At 38.8% G+C, this 17,555-nt stretch overlaps 1 protein-coding gene across 1 annotated transcript; it reads left to right on the forward strand.

Moving 5' to 3' along the window:
• The first annotated feature begins 318 nt into the window (after positions 1-318).
• PNPT1 (polyribonucleotide nucleotidyltransferase 1) lies at positions 319-15,887 on the forward strand. Its single transcript, XM_058801231.1, has 29 exons — positions 319-518; positions 1,865-1,925; positions 2,237-2,311; positions 2,596-2,701; positions 3,049-3,098; positions 3,556-3,619; positions 3,706-3,753; positions 4,454-4,567; positions 4,768-4,954; positions 5,137-5,188; positions 5,886-5,943; positions 6,084-6,180; positions 6,276-6,378; positions 7,167-7,237; positions 7,831-7,867; positions 8,623-8,689; positions 8,793-8,882; positions 9,159-9,212; positions 9,316-9,422; positions 10,373-10,444; positions 10,539-10,602; positions 11,137-11,220; positions 11,692-11,775; positions 12,407-12,513; positions 12,603-12,658; positions 13,661-13,739; positions 14,093-14,140; positions 14,499-14,657; positions 15,293-15,887. Exons 1-28 carry the CDS (start codon positions 328-330, stop codon positions 14,652-14,654), a joined length of 2,382 nt encoding a protein of 793 aa, XP_058657214.1. The 5' UTR covers positions 319-327; the 3' UTR covers positions 14,655-14,657; positions 15,293-15,887.
• The last annotated feature ends 1,668 nt before the right edge of the window (positions 15,888-17,555 follow it).

Here is a 17,555-nt window from a genome sequence, read left to right on the forward strand (position 1 = left end):
TGAGGGCGCAGCCCGCTGCCGGCGTCCTCTTCCTCGCTCCGAGCCCCCGTTCGAGCGGCTTTTCCTCAGATTCCAGCCCGAGGTGGCTCCATAGCCGCCTCAGGCGCTATGTCGGAGCTTTTTCTGCCGCTTTTCACCTCAGGATTCGGGAGAGGCGGAGCGGCGGCACTGGCGCGCTCTGCGCTGCCTGACCCTCCTCAGCCGCTGTAGCGCCCGTACGGAACCGAAAGCGGCGCGGCGGCGCCTCGGCCAATCCGCTCCGCTCTCACTGCGCGGCGCCGCTGCCCCCAGCCAATCGCGCGGCCGCCCTTTCCAGCCGGGGGCGCTATGGCGGCCGCCACGAGCTGCGGCCGCGCCGCGCTGGGCGCGCTGGCCCGGGATGGCGGCGGGGCCGCGGCGCGGTGGCGGCGGCTCCTGCCCCCGGGCCGGCCCGCCCTGCCCTGGCTGTGTGCCCGCGGCGCCGCGGCGGGGCCCAAACCCGGGCCCGGGAGGGCCGTGACGGTGGAGGTGGGCGGCAGGTGAGGGGTGTGGGCGCGGCACGGCCGAGCACTGGCCGGCTGGAGAACGAGACAAACGTGAGGGAAAACTGATGCAAAATGCGGGGTGTGTGCAGGTTATCTGAGGCTATAACTGAGCTTATCCTCAGGCGGCACGTTCTTTGGTGTCGGGTCTTGGTGTGCTGCCAAGCAAGAAGGGAGCCCGCAGCAGTGGGATCAGCCCTGTCATGGCTGAGTCAGGGGCTGAGGAGCCCCAAGGATGTTATAAATGAAGACATTGATGGATGTCCCGGTGTACATTGCCAATTTAGCAAAATATTCCATGCCACCAAGTTGATCAGAAGAATGGAGATCTTTCTGGTCAGGAAAGGCTGAGAGAATTGGGATTGTTCAGCCTGGAGAAGAAAAGCTTTGGGGTGATCTAATTGTGGCCTTCCAGGAGCTGAAGGGAGCTGCCTGGAAAGGTGCAGTGACAGGACAAGGGGGAACGGGTTAAAATTGTAAGGCAGTAAGTATAGGTGGGATATTAGGGGAAGAATGTTCCCTGTGAGATCCTGGCACAGAGAATCTGGCTGCCCCATCCCTGGATGTGTTTAAAGCCAGGTTGGATGGGGCTTGGAGCAACCTGGGGTACTGGAGGGGTGGAACTCAATAATCTTCAGGATCCTTTCCCACCCAAACCATCCTGTGACTCTACAGCTGAATTGTATTCATTATAACAATAAAAATCACAGCTACAGGTCATAAGGGCCTTGCCCAGGTGTTCCCCTGAGCATGTGAACGTTTTGCCTGGGATAACTTGTACAGAAATTACTGACTAGTCATAATAGAGGGGCTGTGCTTGGGAAGGGATCAGCTCTGGATTTCTGTGTATAAATAATGGAAAATCAGGAGGTTTGCTGGCCTTGTACAGTAGCACCCAGCACACCCCTGGAATAAATAATCCATATTTTTATATATTGCTCTCAAGTGTGTCCTCATTGCCTTGTTGCTGTCCTTTCTCTGCCACAAAGGAGGGAATACTCTGCAGCAGTGCTGGGAAGTGTTCAATCAGCTCCCCTCAACCTTGAGGGTGTTTTCCACTGACTAAACCCCAGCTGGAGCAGGTGATGCTTCACCTTTCTAATCCTTGGGATAGTTACAAGGCTTTGCTTCAAGGTAAAGGAAGCAGGACACTTGAAATTTAAGTGGATTTGGTCACTTTTGCTCAAAGACTTTCAATTTTTATATCTAAGAGGATTTTTGTATCTCCTGTGAAGCACAGCCTTTATTCTGTGCAGCTGGGGCTACAGATGAATGCAGAAATTGCTGGGAAATGTGCATGAACTCACTATGAAATTGTGTAACGGGTTCTTTCTTTCCTTTAGAAAGATGGAGCTGTCTTCTGGCAAACTTGCCAAGTTTGCAGATGGATCTGCTGTTGTTCAGGTAAAAACAAAAAATAGCCAAAATTTGTGCAGCTTCAAAATTCCTGAATCTTGAAAGTCATTGGTTGGGCATCAGAGCCTGTGGGATATAGAACTTCAAGTGGCAACTTCATCCCTAATAAAGGGACAGCTGTATTTTATAGAAAAAAATTAAGTCTGAAAAGCAAAACCAGGGCATGAGCTGTGGATTTATGTGGTGGCTTTCTGCAGAGTATCATTCTTAAGAATTACTGGTTTGTAAATAAATTTAGAACATTGGGAATTATTTTCTTTTCAGATAACTTCTGTTTTTACCTATTTTTCTTAACCCAGCTAGGTGACACAGCAGTGATGGTCACAGCAGTCAGCAAAACCAAGCCCTCTCCTTCTCAGTTTATGCCATTAGTGGTAAGTACTAATGATTAATTAAGTACAAAGTATTAATTAAGTACTAAGAATTAGTTTTGTGCTAATCAATGATGAACTTAGCAGCCATAGTCCTTAAACAGTGGAGTTCAGGGTGCTGGGGGGAGTGGGGAATGCAAAGAGTAGATGGCAGAGTCTGGACTTCAGAATTGCAGTTGATGATAAAATAAAATGATAAAAAGGATCCCTTTTGGGTCCCTTGTGAGGGTTTCTGTGGCTCTGCAGTAAATAATCAGTTGTCATTAATCATGAATTTGCTTTGGAAGGTTGACTACAGGCAGAAAGCTGCTGCAGCAGGAAGAATTCCTACAAACTATCTAAGAAGAGAGCTTGGTTCCACTGATAAGGAAATTCTTACAAGCAGAGTAATAGGTAGGCTGAAACCTTTTATCTACAATGTACTTTAAAAATGTTGTCATTTTCTTGTGAGTGTTTGAAAATACTATTTATAATGCTATTATAAATACCATTTATAATGCTGTCAGAAAACAAACATGTAATTTATTTGTCAGTATGATTGAAATTTTAAGGTTATATATGTCATGCTAAATACATTTAATACATTTCTGGGTTCTCCACTATTCTTTCTTTTTTTTTTTTGTTTTTAACCCCCATTTTGTCAGTTTCTTGTGGGGTCATTTCAGGACAAGCTGAATATTAATTGCTGAAACCCAAATTCTTATGAATTTTTATGAAAAGTTTGATTATGTCCTTTGCAGATCGCTCAATCAGACCTCTCTTCCCAGCAGGCTACTTTTATGATACACAGGTAGGTCATGCTACCTTCAAAATGGAAAACTTGGATATGGCCAAGGAAAATGTCATTATTCAGGCCCTGTTTTAAGAAAAATCATTTTTGTTAACATCAGGGAGGGGTTTGCTCTTCACAAACAAGTGTAATGTTGCTTTTTAGTCTGTAATATCCTTGTCTTTATTTATTATTACATCCTATTTTCTGAATTTTGTTGTCAAGGGGCAGGAACAAAATCTCCTCTGTTCAACAGAGGAAAGATACTAATAGTAAATATTTTATATATGATGTGATACAATATTATCCATTAATGGGGCTTTATTGTCAGCTTTCTATTTTAAATACCTGAAAAAATTTCCCTGTGAAACATAGACTTGTGTAGATACCTGGGGTTTTTTACTGTCCTTAGCTTTGTATTGACAGCTAATAAAAATGTATAGGTCAAAATGATTCATTGTCTTTTATCTTATGCCAGATCCTTTGTAATCTTTTAGCAGTAGATGGTGTCAATGATCCTGATATTCTGGCAATTAATGGAGGTAAGAAGGCTGTGAGAAATTGGTGCTTTGGTGGGATTTAATGAGATCAGGCTTTTTCCTAATCCAGATTTTTGTCTTCCTTTCAGCTTCTGCAGCACTTGCCTTGTCTGACATCCCCTGGAATGGTCCTATTGGTAAGTAAATATTCTTAAATTATGGGTGATTTTTAATGGAATGGAAGATTTAGACCACAGATGGTGCTTTGTTTTTTTAAGTAGAAGCTGAATCTAAACATTAAACTTCAAGCATTGGAAATAATTTTACCATGGATAGGATTATTGCACTTCAAGGAATTCTTTTTTCCTGGACTAAATGCACTTTTGAGAGGAAATACAATATGGAAATAGTGTACTATAGAGACCAATAAATTAATTTTCTCTTAAGAGAACCATATTCATTGAAAAGCATTGTTTGGAAAATAACTGCTTGAGAATACTTTTCCTCAAGGAATTCAACAAGAGATTTATTTCCATGTGAGTATTTTCTGGGAAGAGAAAAGATCTACCCGAGAACAAATATTGAACAATTTCAGCTGCCTTTTTTTTTTTTCCTAGAAAATATGTGCTGAAATAACAAAAAACTCCCAGCACACTCACAGCATTGTGTGAAATACTGGCATTATTTTCCCTACCCAGTGATAATACTCAAAATAAAAACAGAATAGGTAATTTTGTCTTCTAGATTAGTTCTTAATATCCAGTCAATGTGCTGATATTTTTAAATTAGTCTGTAGCTTTAATTATTGTTATTAGCTGTGTAACTCTCCAAGTACAGTGATGCCTTAAAGAAGGTAATTATTATAATAATAAATGACTTTGTGGAGTTTCTTTGCAGGTGCAGTGAGGGTGGGGCTGGTGGATGGAGAGACTGTTATCAATCCAACTAGGAAAGAGATGGCCTCTAGTACTCTAAATTTAGTTGTTGCTGGAGCTGCACAAAATCAAGTTGGTAAGTGAATTGTTGTCTGTTGAGGGCTTGGAAATCTTTGCAGATGTTTTCCTTACCTTTGAAATGTGGATTTTTTTTATACAACAGTGATAGGTAACTTTTTTTTTAAGTAGATTCCGTCATATTTATGCAGCTTAATGTTAGATTGCTCTTGAACAATGAAACAGGAATTCACTGAATTTTTAACTTTCCATTGCCAGTTATGTTGGAAGCAACTGCTGAGAACATCTTGCAGCAAGATTTCTGCCATGCCATCAAAGTGGGGGTGAAGCAGACCCAGCACATCATCCAGGGCATCCAGCAGCTGGTGAAGGAGCGGGGGGTGGTCAAGAGAACTGTCCAGAAATTATTTATTGCTCCTGAAGAGATCGTGGAACTTGCAAAGAAGTAAGTTCAGAACAAGTAATGCAGATGTAGGATTGTTTGTGAGTGTGCTTTCACCAGATTGGTATTTCTCTAAATAATTTTCAAACATTTAGTCCTCAAAAAAAAAAAAAAAAAAAAAAACCCTGATTATAGAAGTGTTTTTTAAGTTGTATTTTCAAAATTTCTTCCTTTTCTCCCTAAAGACTTGCTTCTAACAAGATCTATGCAGTGTTCACAGATTCAAGCCATGATAAAGTAAGTAATGACTTTTGATATAATTATTTTTTGAGTTAATGTAATAATGAAACTGTAGGAGGGTAGAGTTCTTTAAGCTTTTAGCTCAAGCTCTGTCCCTGGAGGTGTTCTAAGGAATCACTGGATGTGCCATGGCCTGGTTGACAATGTGGTGATCATAGGTTGGATTTGATGATTTCAGGGCCTTTTTCCAACCTCAGTGCTACTGTAATTTAAGCTTGTCTTCTTCCCTGCATCTATTTGTAATAATAATTAATTTTTTTCTAAGTTTTTAACCTGACCAGAGTATTTGCTTGTGTTATATGGAGGTGGAGTCACATGGAAAGAAAGAGGAGAAATTGGGTGCAGGTCACTCCTGAAAGTTCTGGCTGGGCACAAGAGTAATGTTCTGCTTGGGAAAAATTCTCAGTCACTGGATTATCTCCCCAGGGAAGAGGTGGATTGCCCAGTGTGGGACATTTTTAGGATTCAGATGGGGAGGGTGCTGGGCCATCTTGTCTAGACTGCTCTTGCCAAGAAGAAGGTTGGACCACACAACCCTTGAGGTCCCTTCCAACCTCATTATTGATTTTTCAATTTGTGTGACAGTTCTGTTCCTTATTCCTTAAATTTTTGCAGATCTTTAAACGAAACAGCCCCAAACCTCAGTTGTTGTTCTGCCCTGTAGAGTTAACTGGTTGCAAATCCTCTGTTCTAGATTTCGAGAGATGAGGCAATCAACAAAATAAGGCTTGAAACAGAAGAACAGCTGAAAGGTATCATTTTTGTTAATATTTTAAGAATGCTTTAATGGAGGTAGCACTGCTTGGAGTTAGAGTATCTAACTCTTTGTTGGAAGCTATTTTAGTAAAAGTTCTATAAAATCAATTCCCAACAATTTCTTTTCTATACCCAGAAAAATTTCCGGAGGCTGAGCCTTACGAAATCATGGAATCTTTCAATGTGGTTTCAAAGGACATTTTTAGAAATCTTGTGCTAAATGAATATAGAAGGTGGGTGTGTCAAACTCCTACTGATAATATTTCTGTCAGCTTTTAATCAAAGACTGTGGTTGAACTGATCTCTTCATCTCTCTTTGTCACTTCAGGTGTGATGGGAGAGATTTGACTTCCCTCAGAGACATTAAATGTGAAGTGAACATGTTCAAAATGCTTCATGGATCAGCCTTGTTTCAGAGAGGTCAAACACAGGTAGTGTCACTTAAACATCAGAAATGATCAATGAACTATCAAAAGCTGGCAGATTAAATGCCAGTTTCCTTTTTCTCTTCACATTTAAATAGCAAGAAGCAGAAGTGTGTGGGTTGGGAAGCACATTGGTGTGTAGGGCACTGCTAAATTGGGCACCTCATGAGAAATCTTTTAAAAAAGCAGCTTCATACGCAACCTGAGCCAAATAGGGAAATTTTACCCAAAAAATTGCAATAATGAGAGGATTTTTTTCTCTTCTTTGCCAAAAGTGTCAGCTGTTGGGTGGATTGAAGTAAGATCATATTTGAGATTTGGTCTTCTGTACTTTTATAGCTCCCTTTGCTAGAGGACTGTCAGCCATAGATCAGAGTTCTTATTGCACTGATTTAGGGTGGCAGTTCAGTGATTTACTCCTCAGTGTTGTCCCCTCTTATCCCACTAAAAATAACACCCACTGCAAGTCCATGTGGGAAACAGGCACAAACAACATTGTGCCTGCAGCTGGCCCTGTCTCTTACATCTTTCTTAGGGAGCAAACTGCTCTTGGCTCCTACTTAAGCAGCATTAAATTAATATTTTTAAATGGGATTGCTTGTAAGAATGTGTGGTCTTTGCAGACTAGGAGTAAGTTTGTGTGATAGAGAAAAAAGGTTCTACAAGTGGTAGCTGATGGCATCTCATGTGCTGCTGGACTTGTTCTTTTTGATTCTTCATAAACAGTAACATTTTTGAAGGCTGCAAGGCTTTAAGAGGGGTTTATTTTTTACTTTAGCTCATTTTCATTTTAGGTTCTGTGTACAGTTACATTTGACTCTCTAGAGTCCAGTGTAAAGTCAGATGTTATCTCCACAGCAGTGAGGTATGTATGTCTTGGTGCTTTGGCAGTAGTAACAAAAGGATGAACATTTAATCATAAAATCCCCTTCAACTTCCACATAGTTACTTTTTTGGGACTGAAAAATGTGTAAAATTAGACTTTGAAGTGGCCTGCTTTCCAGAGATCATGGCATGGGTTTGTGTTAGGGTGACATTAATTCCATAGCCCACATTTGAAACTGGAGAGTGTTACAAGTGACATCCAGTCTGGTTTATGTATTTAAAATATTTATGGAAAATTTAACTTGGGATGTAGCAAGCTGGTCCTTGTGCTTTGAACACTTCCTTGCTGAAGTGAAATGGGTTCCCTTTAGAGCCACATTGCAGTGATGTCACCCCAGTGATTTCATCCCAGTGTGGGAGCTTTTACATTTTAATGTCTCAGCTTTACTGTAGTTAAATCTTTGTTCCCTGGAAGAGTTTGTAATATTCTCTAATTTTGGTAGCTGTGGGTGATCAGCAATGTATTGATTTGTTGGCTTTGGCTGGGTCCATTTGTAATTAGTTTGAATTACCTGTTGTGTGTAACACATTTGGTTGCCCCTGTTTTGACATGATCTTGTTTTTAATTAATAGTGGAATTAAAGATAAAAACTTCATGCTGCATTATGAGGTGAGACTTCTCCTGTGTTACAGCTTTCTGCATGATTGATAGAAGGGCTTCATGTCTTGCTTGTAAAGGTGCAGTTGATCACTTCCAAGGTTACAAATTAGCTCTAGATTTGCTAAAATGTATTTGTGCTAATTCATGCATCAATTTATGTGAGCAGAAGTGCTGGTTTCCTGAAAAGCAGCAGGTAATTTGTAAATTGCCAGTTTATACAGGCTTTTCATGCCATAACATTAGGTGAGCTCCTTCAGAACAGGTTCTTTCTGAAAGCAGGATTAACCTGTGCTATTATTTTTAGTAAACTCTATTAATATGTTCAGCTGACATGGCACAGCAATAGTAAATAAATCTTTTACATCTTGGATCTCTCTCAGCCTTTGGAGCTTGCCCAAAGTGTTTCCTACAGGCAACAGGCAGATCTTGTTCCATTATCTCTGACAGAAATAACATTTCTGCTTGGTGGTTTGACAAGTTCCTTTGGAGGAAGCTTCTTGTGTTCTCTCTTAGCTACCTTGCTACTGCTTTATTCTCTTTTGTCTTGTGGAAATAAAACATTTACTAAACATTACCTGAACTGGTCCTGGTTTGCAAACCAAGTGACTGATAGAAGTCATGTGGTGGTTTGATTATTTTATTTTTAATGTGTAATTACTTTGAGACGCACCAAAATTTTGAAGATGTTTTTGTCTAAGTGGATGTTTTAAAATGGAAAAGAAAAGCAGGTTAATTTTGTGTGTACACTTTTTTTTGTTTCATAGTTTCCACCTTATGCAACCAATGAGATTGGCAAAGTTACTGTGATGAACAGAAGGGAGCTTGGACATGGTAAGTCCAGACTAGAGAAATGCCATGCTGAAAGTTCCAGTATTTTATCTGATTTTTATTTATGGATCACTTAGTGGTTATTTTGTTGGGTTTTTTTTAACAGGTGCACTGGCAGAACGAGCTTTGAAACCAGTTATACCCCAGGATTTCCCATTCACAATCAGAGTTACTTCTGAAGTCTTGGAATCCAATGGTATTAGGATTTTCTTGTTTCTAACCGAGGCTGGAGACTAAATTTGTTTGACAAACTTCATTTATAGACATGCTAAATAATAGATTTCAGTTTAAATGTTCTTAAAACTATCACCTGAAATATTTTAAAATAAAAAGCACGTTCATGAAGAATGGAGCTTTCAAAATGGTATTTGGGGGCATTTTTATGCTACAGGATGAGGAAAATAACTGTAGCTTGTATTGAGACCCATTTTTCAGTGTTTAATCCTGTTTTTTTCCTGTATTCCAACTCCAGGCTCCTCCTCAATGGCTTCTGCATGTGGTGGAAGTTTAGCATTAATGGATGCAGGTACAAAATAAAGCACTTACAAGGATAAACCACATGTGATAATGTGCTGCAGGATCTGGACATGACCCAAGGCTTCTGAAATGTGTTTTTGTGCCACTCCTAGGAGTCCCAGTGTCAAATGCAGTGGCAGGTGTAGCCATAGGCCTGGTTACCAAGTGCAGTCAGGGCAAGGGGGACATTGAGGATTATCGCTTGCTGACAGACATCCTGGTGAGTGCTCTCACATTCTTCTCCTAAAATTGCTGCTGCTCACTGCTGGAAAATACCTCTTGTGGCTTCTTCTGGAACCTTCCACCCAGTCAGTTCCAGAACATCACTCCTTGTCATGGATGTATTTTATGAAAAATCACTTTGACAGGATTTTTCTCCTGACATGCTGAGAGGCCTCAGAAATTAAATGTAAACCATGATTATCTGCTGCTGTGGATAAAAGGTGCATCTTTGATTGGCCTCATGTGGTTGTTTCTAATTAATGGTCAGTCATAGTCCAGCTGTCTCAGACTCTCTGATCAGTCACAAGATTTTATTATCATTCCAATTCTGTTCTATTCCTTTCAAGCCTTCTGATGAAATCCTTTCTTCTACTCTTTTAGTATAGTTTTAGTATATAATTTTCTTTTAGTATAATATATAATAAAATAATGAATCAGCCTTTTGAAACATGGAGTCAAGATTCTCATCTCTTTGACCCATGCGAGCACCACCAAAACTCCTGGAAAATTTTGTTTCATCTTTTGTTTCATCACCCAAATTTCTCCCTCATTTTGAAAAATTTGTATGATATGTCCAGTCATGTTTCTTATTTTTCATGTTTTTAGTTATTTAAGCATTCATCAGCTTTCTCCTTCCAATTAATTTTGTCTTTCCTCATGGGAGAAAAAGATGAATAATTTACTGAAGGACACTGCATATTGGGGGAGAACGAGCACTTGGGAGAGGGGCTGGGGAGGAAAATGTGCAGCCACTGGCAGCACAAGATCAGCTGTGGATGAGAAACTTGTCCACAAAAATTCTTGATTTCCAAGGAGAGAAAGGAACAGTTAATCCTGAACAGCAAATAAAGCTGAAGAAAACTTGGAAGTCTCAAAAGTAATTCCTCTGTACTTTTGGCATAGTGGAGAAAATGACTCCAACTTGGTTTTGTCTGTGTGTGCTGGCAGGGAATTGAAGATTACTATGGAGATATGGATTTCAAGATGGCAGGCACCAACAAAGGGATAACTGCACTGCAGGTATTGTGAGCTGGAATTTTCCTCAAGTGAAACTCTGAGAGTATTAAAAGAGATTTCCTGACATGTTGATGGCACTTAATTCTTCTCATGTCAGGTTGATCTGAAGCTGCCAGGAATACCAATAAAAATTGTGGTGGAAGCTATTCAGCAAGCTACAGGTAGGTCTGTTCTTGCTTTTACACCCATTTCATTATATTATAAATGGAATTAAGTTGTAGGAAACTAAACAATTAACTGTTCGTTTTTTGTTCTCATTGTGAGAAAAACAAGCTATCTTTATGAAATGGGTTTGGCTTCATCAGTAAGCTCTAAACCAACTTCAAAGTAACTTCAGCCATTGCATGATTGGGACTAACACACATTGCATGACTTTGTTGAAATTCAACAGGATAATGTTATAAATATAACATCAAACTTCCTCTCACATAAATTCAGCTATATTTACAAGTGAAACTTGCTGCCATCTGTATTCTGACATGTGCAGCTAAAATATTCTTGAAGCACATGAGAAAGTGAAGCTATGTGGTTTAATAAGGATTTAATGAGTTGGAAAACTTTCAGCCTGACATTCTCCAGCTAGGCAGGAGACAGGTTTTGACAAGGAATGTTTTCTACTGTATAACAAAAACTTAATGTATTTCTTTTAATCATATGTAAAATTACTGATTTTTTAAAATTATTATTGCCTCTAGCTGCAAAGAGGGAGATTCTACAAATTATGAACCAGACACTGGCAAAACCCAGACCTAACAGAAAAGAAAGTGGACCAGTTGTAGGTAATGTTATTGTGTGAATTTCATAGCTTTTTAACAATATATTTCTGCTTAAAATGCCTTTTTTTTTTAAATGATTGATTGTTATATATATTTGCCTTTATCCTGTGGGCATAATTTGTGGAGGGATTGTGGGGTTTTTTTTGTTATTTTGAGGAGATTGCTATTGCCACATGGGGCAGCACTCCTATTTCAGTGTACACCAAAAAACAATTTAAGTGCAGTTATGTGAAGCTCTGACAAAATCAGAATGGATGTAGATGAGAGTATCAGTATGGCTTAAGGTAATTTACAGTCATCAGAGTTTATTCTGTGTCTTCATTAATTTCAGTTCTTGCCTGTAATTACATCCCTGTTCAGCAGATACCACAGGTAGCTGTAAGAGATGAAAAGCTCCAGGAATGTGCCCTTTTGTGTGATAGCTTTCAAGATGATTATATTTAGCACTTCAAAGGTTTTTAAATGTTCTTTCAGAAACCATCCACGTTCCATTATCAAAAAGATTAAGATTCGTTGGTCCTGGGGCTTACAACTTGAAAAAACTTCAAGCACAGACTGGTGAGACATTTTTGATTCCTGTGATGATTTATCCTCACGTGTTTCCCTTTGTTTCACACTTGTATGTTGAGCTGTTTCAATGCTCAGTGCAAACTGGAAATGAAAAAATTCTGGTATCTGTAGACTACAGGGAGATGCTCTGCTTTGGACCTGAAACCCTTAATGGTGTGGTGAACTTGATTAATGCTTCTCAGGGGATTGGGGTGGAGAAAAGGAGGAAAAATCTTATTTCCTTTTCCTAGAAGGGCCAAGAATTTTACCATTCTGGCTCCAAAGCACTTTCATTTCCCTCAGCTATTAATGCAAGTATTATTAAAATTCTCTAGGAAATTGATTCATAACCCTTAACATTTATTCAGGATTTTTTTGCAGCCTTTAAAGGATTATAAAAATAATTTTATGTTCTTTTATGGCCCACAAGTTTATTGAGGTATTTGCAAGGAGGTGGGTTGTTCAATGCCTAAACTGAACAAGATTAAATAATGATAAAGAACTTAATAATTAAGAATTAAATAATGTTAGAAGTCTGAGGTCTTAATGAGTGTGCAAAACCCTTCTGCTCTGAGCAAGTCTTTTCTGAGTGTGAATCTGTGCAGTGTGCCCTGACTGTGTCCCCAATCCCCTTTTCCAGGTGTGACTGTGAGCCAGCTGGATGAGGAGACGTATTCAGTGTTTGCCCCCACACCAGGGGCGATGCACGAAGCCAGGGAGTTCATTGGGGAGATCTGCAAGGATGATGTGAGCTCACACTTCTGCCTTAGCTCCAGTTTGCTCTTTGTGCCTTCCTGTCTTACTGGTTTCTTTTTTTTTTTTTTTCTCTTTTACAGCAAGAAGTTAATTTGGAATTTGGGGCAATTTACACAGCCACAATTACTGAAATAAGGTATAAAAAGTGCTTGGGAGTTGAAATTAACTTATTTACATAGCTATTACATATTATATAATATATAGTATATTGTATATGATATATTGTATATAATACATTGTATAGTGTATATTATGATATATAGTATATATTATTTATATAATATATATATATTTATATAATTATATATAGTATGTATTATTTATATGATATTATTTATATTGTATTATACATATATTATATAATATATATAATATATATATTATATAATATATGTATAATACAATATATGTATAATATATTATATAATATATATAATAATATATAATTAGGTATGTATAATATAATATAATATATATTATATAATATATATAATATATATTATATAATATATATATAATATATAATTAGGTATGTATACATACCTAATTATGATGTAATACATATATTATATAATATATATAATAATATATATATTATTATATATATATGTATTACATCATAATTAGGTATGTATATATACCTAATATATAATATTAAATATTTTTTTTAAGAGTGCCATATTTATGCTGAGAATATTGGTACCTGTATAATTTCTGATATTTTATGATACTCTGGTGAAAATATTTTATTTACTGATAAAGCTGGGGTTTTTTGCTGTTTGTGTAGTTTTTAGAATGTCTCTAAATTATAAAAGTTTCACCTTTTTCATCTTTGAATCCGAAAGGGATGATATGAATTTGCTTTCCACTTTTCATCACAATGTTTGTCTAGTAAAAATTACATTTTGGGTGGTACCTATTAGTGAAATACTGCCCTGAAATAAGAAATTCTCATCCATTTTCAGTTAAAGAAAAATGAGTGGATATGTTATGGTGGATAAAAGGTTTTTTAAAAGGGATGAGTAAAATTTGGTTTATGAGAAGTTTACAAGTTTTGCTTGCTTTGGGGACAATATGCAGAGTGAAATGTGGACTTTTCTTGAAGCCCTTTGACATAACTGTGCTGTTCCTGCTGCAGGGATTCTGGAGTGATGGTAAAACTGTACCCAAACATGACCCCAGTATTGCTTCATAATTCACAGCTGGATCAAAGAAAGGTAAGCCATCCTTAAATGGGTACAAAATGGGCAATTAGATTTATTTTACCCAGTTGGCATGGCTGTAACACACTTACTGTTGTTCCACAGCCCATTTCCAGGTTAAAAGCTGGTAATTAGCAGCACTTCCTTGTTCTAATTCTTTCTGCTGCAAAGAATCAACTGTGTGACTGCTGCAGTTGTTTTCACACCAAGTTCTTTGGCTCTGCAATACCCTTTTCCATTAATATTCAGAAACCTGTTGTTGCTTTGGTAGTGCTGAGCCCCTGTAGTGTAGCATGAAGAACCCCTGAATGAAGGGATTTTTAAAACAAACTCTAATACTTTTATTTCTGTAAAACACTCTGTTCTAGATTAAACACCCTAGTGCCCTGGGATTAGAAGTTGGACAAGAAATTCAGGTAATTATTTTTTAACATTAAAATGCTAAAAAACCACCATTTATATTGTAAAATTTGATTTTTTTTCTAATTATTTATTTAGTGTTTATGAAGCAAATATTTTTCCACATTGGATTCCCTTTCTGTGCTAGTTAAAGGCCTGATCATTCAAGTTTTGTTTAATGTTATCCTCTTGCTATCTAGGCACCAGAATATTTGATAGCAATATAGGCTAAAGGATGCTTATTTATTGCATTTCTAGCATCAAACTGATAAAAAATTTAATAAAAAATTCAACCCTACCCTCCATCTTTGAAGGAAAATGCTATTTCCAGCTCTTGAAGTTGCTCAGTGTGAGACTGCTGTGCTCCCTTACCAGGTGAAATACTTTGGCCGTGATCCCACCGACGGCAGGATGAGGCTTTCCCGGAAAATCCTGCAGTCCCCAGGCAGCAGCAGCCTGAAAACCCTGACAGATAAAAACAGCATTGTCCTGGGAGGGGCTGTTCCACAGCCTTCCACCTCATCCCAGTGACAGGTAAGGCCAGCAGGGCAGCTCAGCTGACTCAGGGCTGCACTGCCAGCTCTGCTAAGAATTCTGCCAGTCTGGGTTTGCAGTGAGTTGTAGCTGTAGGAAATTTGATATTATAAAATTGGTTCGAATGCCTTGACAGTCTCTGACAGTCTAAACAGCCCCCTCTATCCAAAACAAACTTACTTGTTCATCTCCAACATCATTTTTCTCTACCTTTTAAAGAAAAACCTAAACAGGGTATTGGAAGAGAACAAAAAAATAAGCTGCTTTCTTGATTAGAGAAGATTTCAGTCAATTATGAAATGGCCAAAGCTCTTCCTTAAGGAAGTTTTCCAGCATGTATTTGACTGTCAGAAGGCTCATGCCTCAACTTTCCCCAAAATTTCTGTGGGTTTTCTTGTTCTTGGAAAGCTGCTGGAACAGGAAGGTGTCTGATGTAAAAATCAGGAGCAGTTACACAGCAAGATTGGCACATGCACAGTGCACCAGTGGGAACTCAATCTCTGGCAGCCTTCTAGGAATGACTGACAGCACTAAAAGAAGGGAAATTCACTGAAGAAATCTTGGTTTTAAGGAACATGTTTGAATCTCATACCTTGATATAATGAGTTGGTTACAAAGTGTTTTCTCTCTTTCAGGAAAAGAGGTGTGATAATTGGTGAAAATACAAGTGACCTTTGCTAGAACCTTCTCCAGAATCTGCAGGTGGATGAGAGTGAATCAGATTTATAAAATAGACACTATTTATGCTTAAAGTGATGTAGAACTTCAAAGCCTTCAAGTTGATTAAAAACTTGAAGGCATTGCTTGTTCCTGGTTTTATTTTCATCTTGTGTAGCAAGGCTGAGATGGGAATACAAGAACGTGGAATTCTGTGGACTGAGAAGATATTTCAGTGCTAAAAATTATTCTTTTTTGAGTTATCCACTCAAAATAAAACTGTGAATATAAGAAGTAAGAGCTGAGCAACTCTTTTGTGGGAGAAAGAATTATCCTGTATGCTTGGACAAAGTTTTAGTGGCTTTTCAGTGTACAAGGATGTTGAGCAAGACATAAAGACATAGAAGAATCACCTTTAACATGATGGATGCTGGTTTAGATTAATTCATCACTTGCAAAATGTTCAGACCTGCTACAATATCTGAGCAGAACTTGGCTGTAACATCACCCCTTATCACCTGGGTTTATTAACATTCACTTTTAAAATGCATAATTAAAACATCAAAATGAAAATACTTTCTTGGAATGAACAATTGATGTGATAAATCTTTCCTTAAAACACTCTCATTAGGAGTGTCTTTATCCTTCTATTAATTATGTTGCATCAGTGAGTTCACTGATCTCTTTTAGACTTCAAAACATTTCCCAGGGGCTCATGAGAATGACTTGTTTTTCTACTGTGAGGTACAGACTTTGAAAATCAAACAGGGTCCTTCTGATGTTCAACAATTTGTATGCAGGACTAATAAGAAAATTAACTGGCAGGTGGGCTCTGAACCACCTGAAAGAAAAAACAAAGCACTGGGGAGAGGAGAAGTGGGAATGTACAGTTAAAATTACTCCTTTTTTTACTCTAAGTTAAATTATTAAAGAAGAACAAAATTACTGGTATGCTGCTCTGTAGTTGTCTGTCTTTCATCATGTAAGATTGAAAAATTGAAACAAGTTTGGATAGATTGAAGAAAAGATTGCCAAGAAAATCTTTCCTCCTTTTTGAGGGCTGTGTCTTATTATTTCTTAGTAAGAATTCAGATGTCACTTCTTACTGTGACACTTGACTGATACATGATTGTTACATATGAATAGTGCTAATAAAATTATGTAGGTCAGTGTTAAAGTCCCTGAGCAGAAACTCACATGTTGCCATTTCTAGTAACTCTTCCCAGAAACGGAGCTCCCCAATCTGAGTGGATTTCCAAGGTTTACCTGCCTTTATTGTACACTGATTTGTGAGGCTGTGTTGTGGAGCTGCTCTCAGTAAAGCAGCTCCTGGCCTTGTGTGTTTGGTGGATGATGATAAAGGAGCAGAATGGCTTTCATGTTGCTGTGGCAGAACCTGTACAGTCAGCCTGGCTTGGTGCATCTGGAAGCAGCTTCAGGCCCTGTGGGAAGGGGTGGGGAAGAGCACTTTGGGAAGTGGCTGGGAGGAGCAGAAGGCTGCTCTCTCTTACCTGAGGAGTGAGCAGCTCCATGGAGCCAGGAGCTGAGCAAGTGCTGCTGCTCTGACCCTTCCTGGAGGGAAGGACATCCCAGGCTGGAGGAGCTTGGCTCAGGTGGGAGCAGCCATGATCAGAAACCAGGTGGGTGCAGAGTGCTCCAGAGAACAAGTTCAGTCCTTTCACAGCTGGTGGTTTGTTGTGTTTGAAATAGTGATTTATTTCTTCTTTCTTACTGCTCAGCATAATTAGCTTCTGTAATGACCTGTCTTAAATGGAGCCATTGAAAGGAATTGTCTTGGAGAGTGGAGCTGGGCAGGAGCAGCATTGCAGCCGCTCAGCAGGGCCAGAAATGCTTTTATTTGAAAAGTCTGAAGTTTTCATGCAAAGAGTCAGGAGCTGGGGTACCCTTAAATGCCAGCAATAAACATTACAAGTGCTATCATAAAAGTATAAGAGCTGGCCTAATTGTACTTCTGGGGTTACCTGCCAGAGGGAATGATACAGTCTCTTAATTCCACTCCAAGAAATTTTAAGTGATTTAGGAACGAGTTGCCTGTCTTGCTTGGGAAATCAAAAAAAAGGAGTTCTCTGCTGCTCATGTAGTGACACTTGTGAGTTACTCTTTGTACTATCTGCCCTAATGAAATCCTTTCTTTGGTGAAGAACAGAATTCTCAACACTGATAACTTGCTGGGGCTAATGGGGAAGGATGAGCTGCTGGCAGGTGCAGCACCACCATGGA

Source organism: Ammospiza caudacuta, chromosome 3, assembly GCF_027887145.1.
Source record: "Ammospiza caudacuta isolate bAmmCau1 chromosome 3, bAmmCau1.pri, whole genome shotgun sequence".
Taxonomy (NCBI): Eukaryota; Metazoa; Chordata; class Aves; order Passeriformes; family Passerellidae; genus Ammospiza; species Ammospiza caudacuta.

What these genes read in the sequence shown, in the direction of transcription:
- PNPT1 (XM_058801231.1), top strand. Translation starts at nt 328, where the DNA reads ATGGCGGCCGCCACGAGCTGCGGCCGCGCCGCGCTGGGCGCGCTGGCC. An exon ending in CCCCTGGAATGGTCCTATTG is followed by an intron (nt 3,754 to 4,453) that starts GTAAGTAAATAT and finishes GTTTCTTTGCAG; the next exon opens with GTGCAGTGAGGGTGGGGCTG. An exon ending in GTGCTAAATGAATATAGAAG is followed by an intron (nt 6,181 to 6,275) that starts GTGGGTGTGTCA and finishes TTGTCACTTCAG; the next exon opens with GTGTGATGGGAGAGATTTGA.